The 15,328-nt window shown below is 38.8% G+C and overlaps 1 protein-coding gene across 5 annotated transcripts in view; it reads right to left on the bottom strand.

Annotated features, from left to right (window-relative positions):
* The window catches only part of ZC3H8 (zinc finger CCCH-type containing 8), a 28,877-nt gene extending 13,865 nt beyond the window's left edge, over positions 1 to 15,012 (bottom strand). For 4 of the 5 annotated variants that reach the window (XM_077773434.1, XM_077773435.1, XM_077773437.1 and 1 more), the window contains exons 1-3: positions 14,888 to 15,012; positions 10,654 to 10,750; positions 2,360 to 2,591 (exon numbers count right to left, since the gene is read on the bottom strand). In XM_077773434.1, the coding sequence (XP_077629560.1) occupies positions 2,360 to 2,591; positions 10,654 to 10,750; positions 14,888 to 14,964 (406 nt within the window). In that variant the 5' untranslated portion in view covers positions 14,965 to 15,012. The remainder of the gene's footprint in view (positions 1 to 2,359; positions 2,592 to 10,653; positions 10,751 to 14,887) is intronic. The other variant, XM_077773438.1, reaches the window with a different exon arrangement.
* Between the last annotated feature and the right edge of the window lie 316 nt (positions 15,013 to 15,328).

Here is a 15,328-nt window from a genome sequence, read left to right as displayed (position 1 = left end):
GTACATTCTGGGCACCTGGGTGGCTCAATCGGTTGAGTGTTCTACTTAGCTTGGATCATGATTTCACAATATGTGAGTTTGAGCCCCACATTGGGTTGTGCATTGGCAGCTCAGAGCCTGCTTTGGATCCTGTCTCTCTCTCACTCTCAAAAATAAATAAAATAAACATTAAAAAAAAATACATTCTATGGGGCGCCTGGGTGGCTCAGTCAGGTTAAGCATCCGACTTTGGCTCAGGTCATGATCTCACAGTTAGTGTGTTCAAGCCCAGCATAGGACTCTGTGCTGACACTTCAAAGCCTGGAGCCTGCTTCAGATTCTGTGTCTCCCTCTCTCTCTGTCCCTCCCTCACTCGCATTCTGTCTCTCTCCCTCAAAAATAAGTAAAACATTGGGGGCACCTGGGTGGCTCAGTTGGTTAAGCGTCTGACTTTGGCTCAGGTCATGATCTCACAGCTCATGAGTTCAAACCCCACATCAGGCTCTGTGCTGACAGCTCAGGGACTGGAGCCTGCTTGGAATTCTGTCTCTCCATCTCTCTCTGCCCACTCCCACCCCCTGCACTCATGCTCTGTCTGTCTGAAAAATAAATAAACATGAAAAAAAAAGAAAATTTAAAAAAAAAAATAAGTAAACATTAAAAAAAAATTTTTTTTTAAGTACATTCTGTAATAATCCAGGAGGAGTTCTCCACTGCTCACTGAGTAAAAAGTGGTATGATGCTCACCTGTCTTTCCAGAATCTCTGGGATTAAGAAATCAAAAGGAGAATTACTATATTCTGGATCCCCAATTCATTCTTTATGAAAATAGATAAGGTAGAAGAGCCTGAGTGGCTCAGTCGGTTAAGCATGCAACCCTCAGTTTTGGCTTAGGTCATGTTCTTGCGGTTTCGTGAATTCGAGCCTCACATCAGGCTGTGCGCTGATGGTGCAGAGCCTGCTTGGGATTCTCTGTCTCCCTCTCTCTCACCCTTTCCCTCTTTCTATGCCCTTCCCCTACTCATGCTCTGTCTCTCTCAAAATAAATAAATTTAATAAAAATAGATAAGGTATGTTCCAGAAGAAAAAAAGCAAGATAATTAATGAAATCAATCTTGCTTGCCACAAGCCAGATCCTTTTGAAGTGTTCAGAGTATAATGGAGCTAATTAGGAGTTGCCATAGCATTATAAAAGCAAAACGTTTTCTTCAAGGGGCACCTGGGTGGCTCAGTCAGTTAAGCGTCCGACTTTGGCTCAGGTCATAATCTCACGGTTCATGGGTTCAAGCCCCGCATCAGGCTCTGTGTTCAAGCCAGCTCAGAGCCTGGAGCCTGCTTCCAATTCTGTGTCTCCCTCTCTCCTGGACCCTCCTCTGCTCACGCTATCTCTCTCTCTCTCTCTCAGAAATAAATAAAACATTAGAAAAAGAATTTTTAAAAAAGCAAAACCTTCAAATGTTTAAAATGACATCATATACTACTGTCAGAATTTCCACTGAAAACATTTCATATATGGGTGCCTGGCTGGCTTAGGTGTTAAAGGATCCAACTCTAGATCTTGGGGTTGTGAGCTAGATCCCCACATTGGGCAGAGAGTTTAATTTACAATAAAAATAAAAACAGATTTAAAAAAATCATTTAACATAGATTAAATTTATCCATAGACCCAGTTTAAACAGAAAAACATTTAAAGAGAAAAAAAAACAGTAAAATAAGAGGATCAATTTCATTTACAATGGTCATTTGTCGTCCTATTCTATGACTAAATTTTATTTTACTAATCTAAAAGAATATTTATTATTTCTAAGTTTAGTCTGGCATACCACTATATGAAACATGAAGTCAATTCCTCTCTAGAACACAGCAATACAAAAAGGCACATCTTGTCCTTCATATATGCAGAGGCAAAGAATTTAGCATTCTTCCTTTCAAAGTAGTCATGGCTTGTGATAACCCTCCTGCACCTTCCTCCCGTAAACTAAGCATTTGTATACCAAATGGCCAGGTCTCAGGGGGGTCTCAGGCCATGCAAGCTCACATCTGGTGTAAAGATCCATGGAGGGGCGCCAGGGTAGCTCAGTCAGTTAAGCATTTGACTCTTAATTTTGGCTCAGGTTATGATCTCACAGTTCATGAGGTGGAGCCCCAAGTCAGGCTCTATACTTATAGCACAGAATTCTCTCTCCTCTCTCTCTGCCCCTCCCCCTTGCAAATTAAATAAATAAACTAAAAAAAAAAAAAAAGATCTATGGAAAGCATGATCTTACTATGCAATAAAATGCAAGAGAAAATTCCCACCTCCCCAAACCCCGGTCAGTTTATGGACAACTGTGATTGATTCTCTAGATAAACAGTAAATGTAAAATAGTCTCACCCATACCTTTCTGGGTGTCCTTCACTCCCTCTTTCTTCGATTCTTCAGGAAATGATAAGGATTGAGCAGCATTTGCCATTTCTTTAGCTTGTATATACTGCTGAAGCTCTTTAGCAAAAGTATCTTCTGATTCCTGACTGCAGGTATCATTATCACTATATACATCATAGTCCTTACTTCTTGATTTTCTATGTAGTAATTTCTTCGGTGATGCTGTAGTGTTCCCCAAGTGCCTAAACTAAGTAAAAATTAAATTTTCAATTTTAAAAACCTAGCATGGGGGCGGCTGGGTGGCTTAGTCGGTTAAGCGTCCGACTTTCGCTTAGATCATGATCTCGCGGTTCGTGGGTTCGAGCCCCGCGTCGGGCTCTGTGCTGACTGCCAGCTCGGCGCCTGGAGCCTGTTTCAGAGTCTGTGACTCCCTCTCTCTCTGACCCTCCCCTGCTCATGCTGTGTGTCTCTCTCTCTCCTAGAAATAAATAAAAATATTAAAAAAAAAAAAAAACCTAGAATAATTAAACACAATCTGGTTATAGAGAAGAAATAAAAACCAGCCATGAACTGATTATCGTTGAAGTTGGGTGATAGGTGTATGGGGGTTCGTATACTATTCTTTCCACTCTTACATATTTAAAAATTTCCCAAATTAAAAAAAAAAACAAAAAAACTCAGCACAACATATTGTCCTTGAAAAAAATTTGACAGAAGATTCTGAATTTGTACACTGGATGTACTACTGAATTAAAAGACTAAACCCCCAAATCTTACCTATGATATAATTTAGTTGATTGAATGATAGTATTATAATTCATATTTTATTTCTCTCTTTGCATCCTTTTAAATGGTTTAATTCAGTAACTCATCATTTCATAAAAGAACAAGTAAACTGTTATGGCCCAAGAGAAACTCTATTCTATACTGATGCTAGCAAAGTCCATTCTTTTCCCTGTAACTCATAGCATTGGTGGCGGAGAAAGTGGCAACATGGACAGCAAGGAAGAAACGGTCCTGTTCACTGTAATCAAGTTTACTTTACTTTCAGAAATAGTTTTCTAACACTGTTGTTGCAGTTGCCCCAAGGCAACAAATGCAAACACAGGCACCCATTGGAAGAGCAAGCCAGGTAAGGCAGCTGACCCTGGGTCAGCCTGAGATGATCACAGCAGACAACTTAAAGTACCATGAATTAAAGTACAAGAATTCTCAAGAACTGATTACATAGGTATTTATACTTGATAACACATGTGTATCAAGTTGTATAATTATAGTTAGTGCATACGGTAATATTTTAATTAAAGTTTATTTTAAAAAGTTCAAGTATCAAAGATCTCCTATTTTGATACCAAGAAGAGATGACACATCTACCATTAAATTGGCCAATGGTCCTACTCCAGAGCATACTTTGGGGGCTGGTCTCAAAGTAGGTAACTACTTTCTCATAACTGATCAAAGCAGCAGACTCAAAACAAACCAGAAAAATCTCTATTATAAAATATGTGGTCAAATGTAATAGTTTACATTTGATGGTTAACTTCAAAGCCAAGAGTCGTACCACCAGAGGATTTATCGTAGGCTTAGAAAATGAATTTGCTCAGGGTGCTTGGGTGGTTCAGTTGGTTAAGTGTTTGACTTCGGCTCAGGTCATGATCTCATGGTTCGTGGGTTCAAGCCCCACATCGGGTTCTGTGCGGGCAGTTCAGAGCCTGGAGCCTGTTTCAGATTCTGTGTCTCCTTCTCTCTGTCCCTCCCCCACTCATGCTCTGTCTCTGTCTCAAAAATAAATAAAATTTTTTTTAAAAAAAAAGAAGAAAATGAATTTGCTCCCTGTCTGAAGAATCCGAACAAGTGGAGAAAGTTTCCTAACCTGACAGTGGCTTCAATGTACACCTCATCTTCATTACACCAGACAAGACTACTAACCAATCCAACAATCATCAAGCCACCAAGTTCCTGGTCTACAAGTTTTCAAGAAAGAGCACCTTTTAAAACTAAAACCATAGAACAAACTTGTAAACTTTTCTTCTGGTCAGGGGTTGCCAGATGTCCACCTGGCCTCTTGTTTTTGTAAATGAAATTTTGCTGGAACACAATCACACCCATTCACTCACTTCTGTGCTACCTATGGCTGTTTAGTTGTGACAGAGACAACATGGCTCACAAAGTCAAAATGATGTACTATCTGTTCCTTTATGAAAAAGCTGGCCAATTTCTGTGATGTTTACCTTGGTTTTAGCCTTTAATTTTATTTAGTGGGCACAGGGAGAACCATTCAATTATGCAACAGCTCCATGAAGCTTAAGTCAAACACATAGAGAGGAAATTCTATTCAGCGTACCTGAATCAAAATATCACAGTGATCCAAATGAGTAATTAAGTGCTCCCTCACACATAAAACATGCACCAAAGCAGACCCCTTTTAAAAGGCAATAATACATCTGATTTATTTGTATTAAGTGAAGAGATGAGATGACTTGGCAACATGAATATAACCAGGAAGATCATCAATTATGTTGTTTTATTATACATTAGAGATGGGCATTACTAATGGATATGATTATTTTTAGAGAGCAGTGAAATCCACAAAAGACAAATGATTGCTTTAATACTTTTCTTCGTGCAGCTAGCTATAAACTCGTTTTGATATTTGTTGTTTTCTATGTAATTCAGAAAATATATAAACATACTATGTAACTTTTTTCCCTTTAATGAAAGAGTCTAAATAAAAATTTTTTTAAGCAGAAGATTTTGTATTCAGGATGATTTACTGAACTATTATGGCCTCCCAAGAATCCACAGAAATAGTACAGAAATGTAAAAACAGTTCCATAATATTAGTGGGGGTAGGGAGAAATGAAGTACATTTATCAATAATCGAAAAAAAGTGTAACAAATTACTGGCAAATATTTGAAAAACAAAAAGCAAGTCATAATTGGGAGGTTGGGCTTAGGTTGGTGTGTGAGAAATGGGGCTATAAAAGAGGATGAATTAAAATTCTACATAAAAACAGACAAAGCTATTGTCAACTAATTCTCTCTACCCTACCCCTCACCAGAACTCATACAAACAGAAATTTACCCTGGGCAAAAAAGAGAATAAAGAAATTGAATAAAATGTCTGATAAAAGCCAAGTCTTGTTACCTGTGTACTAAGACCCCAGGATGAAGTCCTCCACATTCTGGCACTTGAGAGCAACCCCCACCAGAAACTGACTCCATCTACTCAATCTACAACAGGAGTTCTACCCCACTATCTCTTTCTATCTTCCCCCAGAAGAGATCTGCCACTGGGGTCTATGGGCACAATTTAATGAACTTGAATGGGAATAAAAATCACACATTATTTGCATCATCAACCTTTAAATTGATATTTAGCATTTTCCTGTTGTGAAACACAGGTCAACAAACAATAGTAGTATCAGCAGTACCAGCAACTATCACTAATAGAATTGTAAGTACTTTCATATATCACATTATAGTTGCTGCAAATCTCAAAATATCTTTTACACACATCTCTATGTCAGTTACAATAATTAGACCTACTGCTGAACCTTATTATTTAGTGCATTAATAAAGAACATATTTACTCTTTCCACATTTGTTTTATTTTGATTACTATATTTCAATAAAATAAATTTCCTTCATAATCCAACATATTCTATTTTATTCACTTAAAAACATTATTCTGAGAAGGGGCCCAAGGGTTTCACCAGACTGACGAAAGGGATGCACAGCACAAAGGTTAAGAACTACTATGCTGCAGGAAACCCACCTATCCACACAGTCCACTCATGTACAGAATTTCCAATCAGGCTTCCCATCTGGAGAAAAGGCCTATAGAGACACAAGCCCAACAACACACCAGTGAAGGCCATCCATCAACTCTCCAGGCCTTTCTTAAATCAAGGGACAATGAAGGAACACAAAACATAGGACAAAAATCCAGAGCAGGTGTCATTAAACTATGATCCCAGGGCCAAATTCATCTTGTCGTATTTCTGTAACAGTCAGCAAAGTAAGATGGTCTTTATATTTTTCAAATGGTTGAAGAAAATAAATCAAAAGAATATCTCATGACAATAAAAACTATATAAAATTCAAGTTTCAGCACCCATAAATAAAGTTTAATGGAACACAGCCACACTCATTCATTTACATATTATACTAGATGCTTTTAATTACAACAGCAGAGTTGAATAGCTGCAAAAGAGACCATAAAGACACAGGGGCCTGGATGGCTTAGTTGGTTAAGCTTCCAACTTCGGCTCAGGTCATGATCTAATGGTTCGTGGGTTCGAGCCCTGCATTGGGCTCTGTGCTGACAGCTAGCTCAAAGCCTGGAGGCTTCTTTGGATTCTGTGTCTCCCTCTCTCTCTAACCCTCCCCTGCTCACGCTGCCTCTCTCTCTCTCTCAGAAATAAATAAAACATTAAAAAAAGAGAGACCATAAAGTCATTCGAGACATGGGGCGCCTGGGTGGCTTAGTTGGTTAAGCGTCCGACTTTCGCTTAGGTCATGATCTCGCCGTTCGTGGGTTCGAGCCCCGCGTCGGGCTGTGTGCTGACTGCCAGCTCAGAGCCTGGAGCCAGTTTCAGTCTGTGACTCCCTCTCTCTCTGACCCTCCCCTGCTCACGCTGTCTCTCTCTCCTAGAAATAAATAAAACATTAAAAAAAAAAAATTTTTTTTTTAAATTAAAAAAAAAGTCATTCGAGACATTATCTATTTAAAAAATGCTAAAAAGCTATAACATCAAAACAAAGAACGAGAAAGAACGCTTTAATAAATTATGAGAAACTAAGAGTTAGAAAATGATGCTTAAAAAAGACGTAATTTATAATAGCCTCATCAAACATCTAACAATAAACGTAACAGAAGTTATGTGAGATACCTACAAGGAAAACTATCAAATACTATTGAGAGAAATTAAAAAGGATCTAAAGATTAGACAATTCAATATTCTCTCCCAAATGATCTACAGATTAACTATTCCCAATGAAAAGCCCACCAGAATTTTCCATGGAACCTGACAAACTAATTTTAAAGTTTATATAGAAATGCAAAAGGCTAAGAAAAGCCAAGACACTTAAAGAAGAAAAATAAGGTGAGAGGAGTTGCTTACCTGATGTCTAAACTCATTATAAAGCTGCAGTAATTAACATGGTGAGCTCTTGGGGGAGGGCTAGACAGATAAACCAGCAGAAAAGAGTTGAGAAACAAACCCACTCAAACACGAACATTTTGATATTTGAAAATGGTGACACTGCAGACCAGTGGAGGAAAAGACCATTCTTTTCCTTCAGTGAATGGCTGGAACAACTTGGTATGGTAACAAGAAAAAAAAAAAAGGAAAAAAATTTATTGCCTCTACCTCATAGAGGTATACAGATACAAAAATCAGTTATGGGTGACTATAAACTTTTGTGACAAGCAAAACAATAAATCTTTTAGAAGAGACTACAGAAAAATATTTTATTATCTCAGGATATTTAAATAAAACACATAAAACACTAATTATAAAGAATAAATTTGAATACATTAAAATATAAACTTTTAACCAAAAAAATACCATCCTGTAAAGCCACAATATAAGCAGATAATTGCAACAGATAATCCACAATAAAGGGAGGTGGGAACCCCTGATAACCCAAACTAAAGAACTAGAAATCAAGAAAAAAAAAAAATCACAGACAAACCAGTAATAGTAAGACAAAAAGACTTGAATAGGCACCCAAAAAAAAGGAAACCCAAATACAATGAGATGCTCAATCCCAATAGTAATTAAGAAAATGTAAACTAAATTACAATGAGAAACTTCACCAGGTGATAAAAAATATGATAACAATATCACATATGAAGCAGTAGAAATACAGTCTTTCATACACTACCTCTGGAAATAAAAACTGGTAAAACCACTTGGGAATACAGTTTGGCATTAAGGTAAAGGAACAGATGCTTACACTCTAAGACCTAACAGTTCTACATGTGCAGAGTACAAGTGCAACAGGATACAAGGTAAAGAATGTAGTAGCACTGCCTATAATCTCCTATAACCTATAACCTCTACCAACAATGAATCTAGTATATTCAATAATGGAATACTATGAAGCTAAGAAAATAAGTATACACCACAGCATCTATGAATCTTATAAATACAATGTTGAGATAAAGACAGAAAAGAACACATACAGGGGCGTCTGAGTGACTCAGTTATTAGGCATCCGACTCTTGATTTGGGCTCAGCTCATGATCTCACAGTTCCTGAGTTTGAACCCCATGTCGGGCTCCACACTGATAGCACAGAGCCTGCTTGGTATTCTCTATCTCTGCCCCTTCCCTCCGCTCCGCATGCACACTCAAGCTCTCTTTCTCTCTTTAAATAAACAAACTTAAAATCATCTTTAAAAGAAAAAAAAAAAACACTATCCTATTTCTATAAAGTGTAAAATCAGGCAAGAAAAATCTGTGTTCTTTAAGGATGACAGCACCAGTAGTAAAACAGTAACTGTAAAGAAAAGCAAGGAAGTGATTAGCATGCAAGTTAGTTCTCTAGTTACTTCTAGGAAGAAACAAGGGGTTATGACAGAGAAAGGAGGCAGCAGAGGCTTTGCGGGTAATTTTCTTTCTAGACTTGCAAATTGTTGGCTTGGGTGTTCTATTTTTAATCAGCTGTGATACTGTACATTTATGCTTCATGCACTTGTGAGTAAAGAGTCTGGGCTGAAGCAAGCCTACTCAGGAATAATGCAAGTGTCCATCTTCTTACAGTACTGTTTCTTGGAATCTACTTAAGATAACTGTAGAATGTTCTATCTGCCTAACTCCCGTATAGGGTTATACATGGATTAGGGAACTTTAAGTGGGCATGAAGAGCTGGGGTCTATGTGACTAAACCAGTATAAAAAATTGGGGGGAAATCCAGGCTACAGTTTCTCAGTGTCAAGACCTTGGTTCTTGTCCACAGCAGCCATACATGCCCCAAAGGGCAGAAGAATTACAAACTTGGGTAGCTGAGAAGCTGGCTGAGAAGATGAAGATGATGTATCTGCTATATTACCTGTCCTGTATTCTTTTACGAAGTTAAGTATAAAAGCAATACATTAAAGGGATGCCTGGGTGGCTCAGTCTGTTAAGCGCCCAACTTTAGATTTCAGTTCAGGTCATGATCTTGTGGTTCACAGGTTCAAGGCCCACCTCCAGCTCTGCACTGGCAATGCAGAGCCTGCAAAGTATCCCATTAAAGCCTATTTGTGTCTTGTGAGTCTCACTCCCAATTCAAACCTATCTCTTTGTAATGTGTTAAAATTCACAATGAAAATTTCAGGGGTGCCTGGATGGCTCAGTTGGTTAAGCGGCCAACTTCAGCTCAGGTCATGATCTCATAGTTATTGAGTTTGAGACCCCCATCGGACTTTGTGCGGACAGCTCAGAGCCTGGAGCCTGCTTTGGATTCTGTGTCTCTCTCTCTCAAAAATAAACATTAAAAATTTTAAGAAAAAAAAGTTCAAAAAGAGAAAAAGAGGCAAGAGACGCACAGATATTGGCTCTTTGGGTCCCCTCCTCCAAATTCTCTTGATATAGTCTTAATCTTAGAATGTGGGCTTATTTGGAAATAGGGCCATCGCATGTGTAATTGGTTAAAACGAGTGGGTTCTAATCCAATATGACTGGTGTCCTTATAAAAAGATTACATTTAGACACACACATATGCACACAGGGAGAACACAATTCAAATATGAAGGTAAACTTCAAGGTGATACTTCTGGAAGTCATGCCAACAAACATCAAAGACTGCCATTAAACCACCAGAAGCTATGGGAGGGGCATGAAACAGACTAACCCTCACATCCCTCAGAAGGAACCAACCCTGCCAGCACCCTGATCTCGGATTTCCAGCCTCCAGAGACACAGGACAATAATCTTCTGTTATTGAAGTCACCCACTTGGCGGTACTTTGTTAGGGTAGTCTTAGCAAATTCACCCAAGCCTTAGCTGCAAATCACTAAGGTCAGCTAAGTTAGCAAATCAAAACCCTTAAAAATTGTGACCTAATTTGAAAAGAGAAGTTGTTGAAACAGATTACAACCCATTTCAGAAATAGAGAAAACTAAAATAAAAGCAATACACTAAAACAGTTCATGTTAAATGACTGAAGTTTTTTAATACGTTTTTTGAAGTGTAACCAGATTTCCTTGATACACACAACTAGGTCTCAAATGCTGACTATACTGAGACAAACAGGACCCCTGATAAATTTCTCACACCCAATCCTGTCTGGTTTTTTGATATGCCAACTTAATCTTACTTTTTTGGGTATTTGCTCACACTCCAGTTTTACTTCCCATTTTATTTTCTCTTCTTGTGTTTCTTCAACTTCTGTATCATCTATTTCATCATCGATTCTGTAGCAAAAATATCAAATAATACAAGAAGGTTTTTTCAACCTGGAAATGGTTCATACCACAGCATTAAAATTCACTGCTTTGGCTTATCTTCTATTTGCCCTCAAAGGAATTCTTCATATTCTACTCCAAATACTCTAAATGTCAACATGCGGTTTTAAGCAAACTATAAAGCTGAAATTTTAATACATACATAACCTTCATGTTCTAGTATTAGCAGTGATAGAAATCACCCATTCATTCATCCCTCATTCCATTCACTCAACAAATACTGAGTATCTACCATATACCAGGCTATAGGCCTTAAATCCTGGAATACAACAGTGAAAAAGACTTTGTCCCTACCTTCTGAGAACTTTCTATATGCTTGGAAGAAAAAAAATAAAGCAATGTCAATATAGTCTGATAAGCATAGGCACATATATGATGAACACTTAACCTACATTCGGGGGCCAAGGGTTTTCTAAGCCTATAAAGTATGTAAGAATTAGCAAACAAGGGTGCCAGGCTAGCTCAACTGGAAGATCATGCAACTCTTGATCTTGGGGTCATGAGTTTTGAGTCCCACATTGGGTGTAGAGATTACTTCAAATAAATAAACACATAAACTGTTTTAAAAAGTTAGTAAACAAAGAGGAACATAAGGGAGAATAGTATTTCAGGTAGAATGCAGGGTCTTTCAAGGTCAGGTAAGAGCCTAACTTAGAATCAAGTGGGAAGATGAAAAAGAAAAGTTGTTTCCAGACTTGCAAGGACTGAGAAGTTGAACATGCAGAGACATCCTCTGAGACATTACTTGAGGATATTCTGGCCAAGCCAAAAATGAACCCAAGAAAGATGCAGATAGGAAATATAAGAAGCTGGTGAACAAAGATGCCAATGAAATTTATAGGTAAAGCTAAATAATGGCTTATGCTATAAATTCAGAAGGCTGAAAGCAATTGTGTCTGCACAAGTAGTGACTACTGAACAAAAGCTTAAGATAGGAGTTACATTGCCAGGTAAAGGTAAAGACTAGGCAATGTGTACATTCTCAGGAAAAAATGTGTTACAAATGGAATGTGCAAGTATGTAAAGAGTGACTCTGAACTTTTTTCAAAGTTACAGGAGGAGCTCAGGCTTCACAATTTCATCCAATTCAACAGTTTACCACTGATCTGTCCCTAGTCAGAGCCTCAGAATTTCGTCTATCAGATAAGACACCAAGTTGTGAGCTTTCTACAGAAGCCATCATTACAGGAGCGAATAAGCCAAACACTGTGAAACTTCATTGCTCCAGTTACAGTAATGAATCGTCTCACAGAGTAGGAGGCAGCCTCTTCTGAGACAAAGCAATAATGGCAGTAATGACTACAACAACATTAACTGCAGCAGCAGCTAACACTTGCATTATGCTTACCCTGTGCCAGAAGCTATTCCATGCATATTACCCACATCACAACATCCTTAAGACATACAGACCATTTCATAGATGAGAAAACTGAATTACAGAAAGCTTATAAAACTTCCCACAGACGTACTTAACTAAAAGAGCTGAGACTGGAGCCCAGGTAGGCAGAGCCAACTATCTATTCCACATATGCACCTGGATAGCTACCTCACATATTTTTAATAGAGCCAAAACTGAACTCTTGATCTAAACTTCTTGCTATGTTAAACAGCAACTCCTCCCTTCTAACGATACTGACCAAACACCTTGAAGTCAAGTAGATTCCTCTCTCATATCCCCATCCAATTTGTTAGAAAATCCCGTTTATCGTCAAAATATACCCATATGTGGCCACTTCTTACTACTAATATTATGATCTAAGCTTCTCTTGACCTGTTACATTCTACTCTCAACACAACCACAATGACCCTGCTAAAATGTCACTCTGTTGAAAACTTTCCAATAGCCTTTCATCTCATTCAGGGTAAAAGGCAGTCATTTTCATGGCACCTACAAGTCCCTACATGATCTGCCTCCCTGATCCTATTGCATATACCTCTTTAACTCTTGCTATTCTAACTCCACTCCAGTTGTCCTTCTATGCCCTCTGCTCCCATGGCCTAATCACACCATGCTCACTCCACCTCAGGACTTTTATATGCATTTTTATATTTTCTCTGCTAGAAATCTATCTTTCTCATCTCGTTCAGGTCCCTACTCATCAATGATATATATTACTGAAGCTTTAACTATCTTCTTTAAAATATCTACATTCTCCCCGCATTTATCATCACCTAAAATACTATCTAATTATATATATAGTACTATCTATATATAGATATAGTACTGTCTGTGACCCAAGAATATAAATCTCGTGAATATGGAGACTTTTATCTCTTTTGTTTATTTACTGCTACAGCCCCAGGGCCTAGGATTAATGTCTCACACATGGCAGGTGCTCAATACATGAATAACCCCATTATAAAATTACTAGCAAAAAAACGAGAAACCATTAAAGATTAATTCATTTGACCTTCCTTAAAACAAAAAAAAAACCTTTATGCAATGAAACTAAGGCTATATGTAATATATATATACATATATACATAAACGTATAAGGCTATACGCAAAGTCAAAAGACAAATAACAAGTTGGAAGTAAAATATCTGCAGACTAGAGATCCTAAAATTTTAAACAGAAAGACCAACAAAGAGAAAAACAGGCAAAGGATACGAACAAGGAACAGTTCACAGATGCTCTCCACACTTCAATACCATTCTCCACCTAACATTTTGGCAAAAATCCAGAAATGTCTTTTATGTAGTTAAGTTTTTGTGAATAGAATCTTCTATCCAAAACATTTTCACATCGACAGACGCTACTGTTTTCTTACATGCAGCTATTGCTTGATGATGCACCTTGCCGAATTCTCTTATGTATTTTAATAGTCTATTAACCGGTTCCTCTCGTTTTCCTTTGTAGATGATGTACATACCATCCGCAATTCATTAGTGTCTTTGTCTCTTTTCAATATTTATTTATAGATCTTATTTTAGTCCTTTTGCCTTAGAAACATAGCAATGAAATCAAATCATGGGTCCTGGAGTTAAGACTGGATAACTTAATCCTAGTTTTGCCACTGACACTGTGCAATCTTGGCAAGTTATTTATCCTCTCTCTGTCTCAATTTTCTCATCTGCAAAAACAAGGATAGTGTCTTTTCTTCAAGGTTAAGATTAAATGACATATTTCATGTACAGCACTAAATAAAACTCTTCATGGTAGCCTGAATTAAGGTAATAGTTTTAATTAAGGTATTTGAGAATGAGAGACGTGAACAGATTTGGGCGATATCGGGAGGTAAAATCAACCAGAATACGATATATTAACGAGAGAGATAAAGGAACAAAAGATCATGTGTTACAGTTTCAGCTTAGATATATACGGAAAAATACGTTAAAAGCTCATAAGTTGTTTTTTGCATGTCAAACCCTGATTTAAAAAAAAAAAAGTAAATGAGTATCTGGGTATAAAGAAACTACACTACACACATCTCTAAGAATGAGATAGATAAATTAGCACCATTTGGCCAGCAGTGCCCTTGCGTTTCTCAACCTAAAGGAAATGCTACATCTCAAAGGTGTTTGCTGCTTTATTATGGTCTTCATTAGGGTCTTTTGAAGCAAATCAACGCACTAAAGGCAAACTATTCGCCCTTGATGGCTTAATGAATTTAGGGTTTCGGTTTTTTCTACAAGAAAAAAAAGCGTTTAGCATGTGTCAGTGAGAAATGGCAAATGATATGTCCCCTAGGAGCTGCCGGTCCGGTGGAAGTAGAAGTACTCTGGGAACACATGGGGTTTCTAAGCCGGTTCACAGGGTCAGGAGCGCAAGGAAAGGGGAGCATCCTGGGGCCTCCCTCGGTCCCCCCTGGATCGTCGCCAGCACCCCGCTGTTTCCCTCAGGAAGGGTCCCGGCCAGAGCCGTGGCGGCTTAGCAACAGAGCCCTATCTCCGGCGTTCATACCCGCCGCCCCGGAACGACCTCTTCACGTCCGACCCTCGCGTCTGCCAGGCCAACCCCACGCGCTCGCTCACGCACTCCCCGCGCGACCCCGCGGCGTGGCCCACACCGCGGCCCCAGCGGCCTCCAAAAGGTGGAACACAGCTGAGCCCCTGCGACCAAAGTACGAAAAGATAAGGAATCACCTTTCATCTAAGTCCGTGGTCAGATTTTTACCCAGAGCCGGGTTGGGGGGTTTGGAGAAAAGATTCTCAAAATCCATCACCCTCACGAGAGCCCGACAGATACCGAGTAACAACCACCGCGTGAGGAGGAGGGACCCAGTGCTGCGCATTGGCCACAAGTCGCCCCGCGCATGCGCCGCCTCGTCCCCGCGCAAGCCCACAGTCTCCTGCACGTCCGTGGCTCTGCGCACGCGCGTCTCTAAGTGTATTCTTTCTCCGTGCCCCTTTTCATCTGTTACCTAAAATATTTAGTAGAATTTTTAAGCTGAGTCCTTGGGGTTTTTCTTTCACTTTAATTAGGGGTAAGTGTGCATCCTAAGTTGTAGAGAATTGTGTCAAGGCAGGGAAATAGGGCAGATGTAAGGGAAAAGGAATTGTTCAGTTTTGCTTACTACGATGCCG

This window comes from Crocuta crocuta, unplaced genomic scaffold (assembly GCF_008692635.1).
Source record: "Crocuta crocuta isolate KB4526 unplaced genomic scaffold, BGI_CrCroc_1.0 scaffold67, whole genome shotgun sequence".
Lineage (NCBI taxonomy): Eukaryota > Metazoa > Chordata > Mammalia > Carnivora > Hyaenidae > Crocuta > Crocuta crocuta.
Note: the sequence above shows the minus strand (reverse complement) of the source record. Positions and strands in the feature narration are given on the sequence as shown.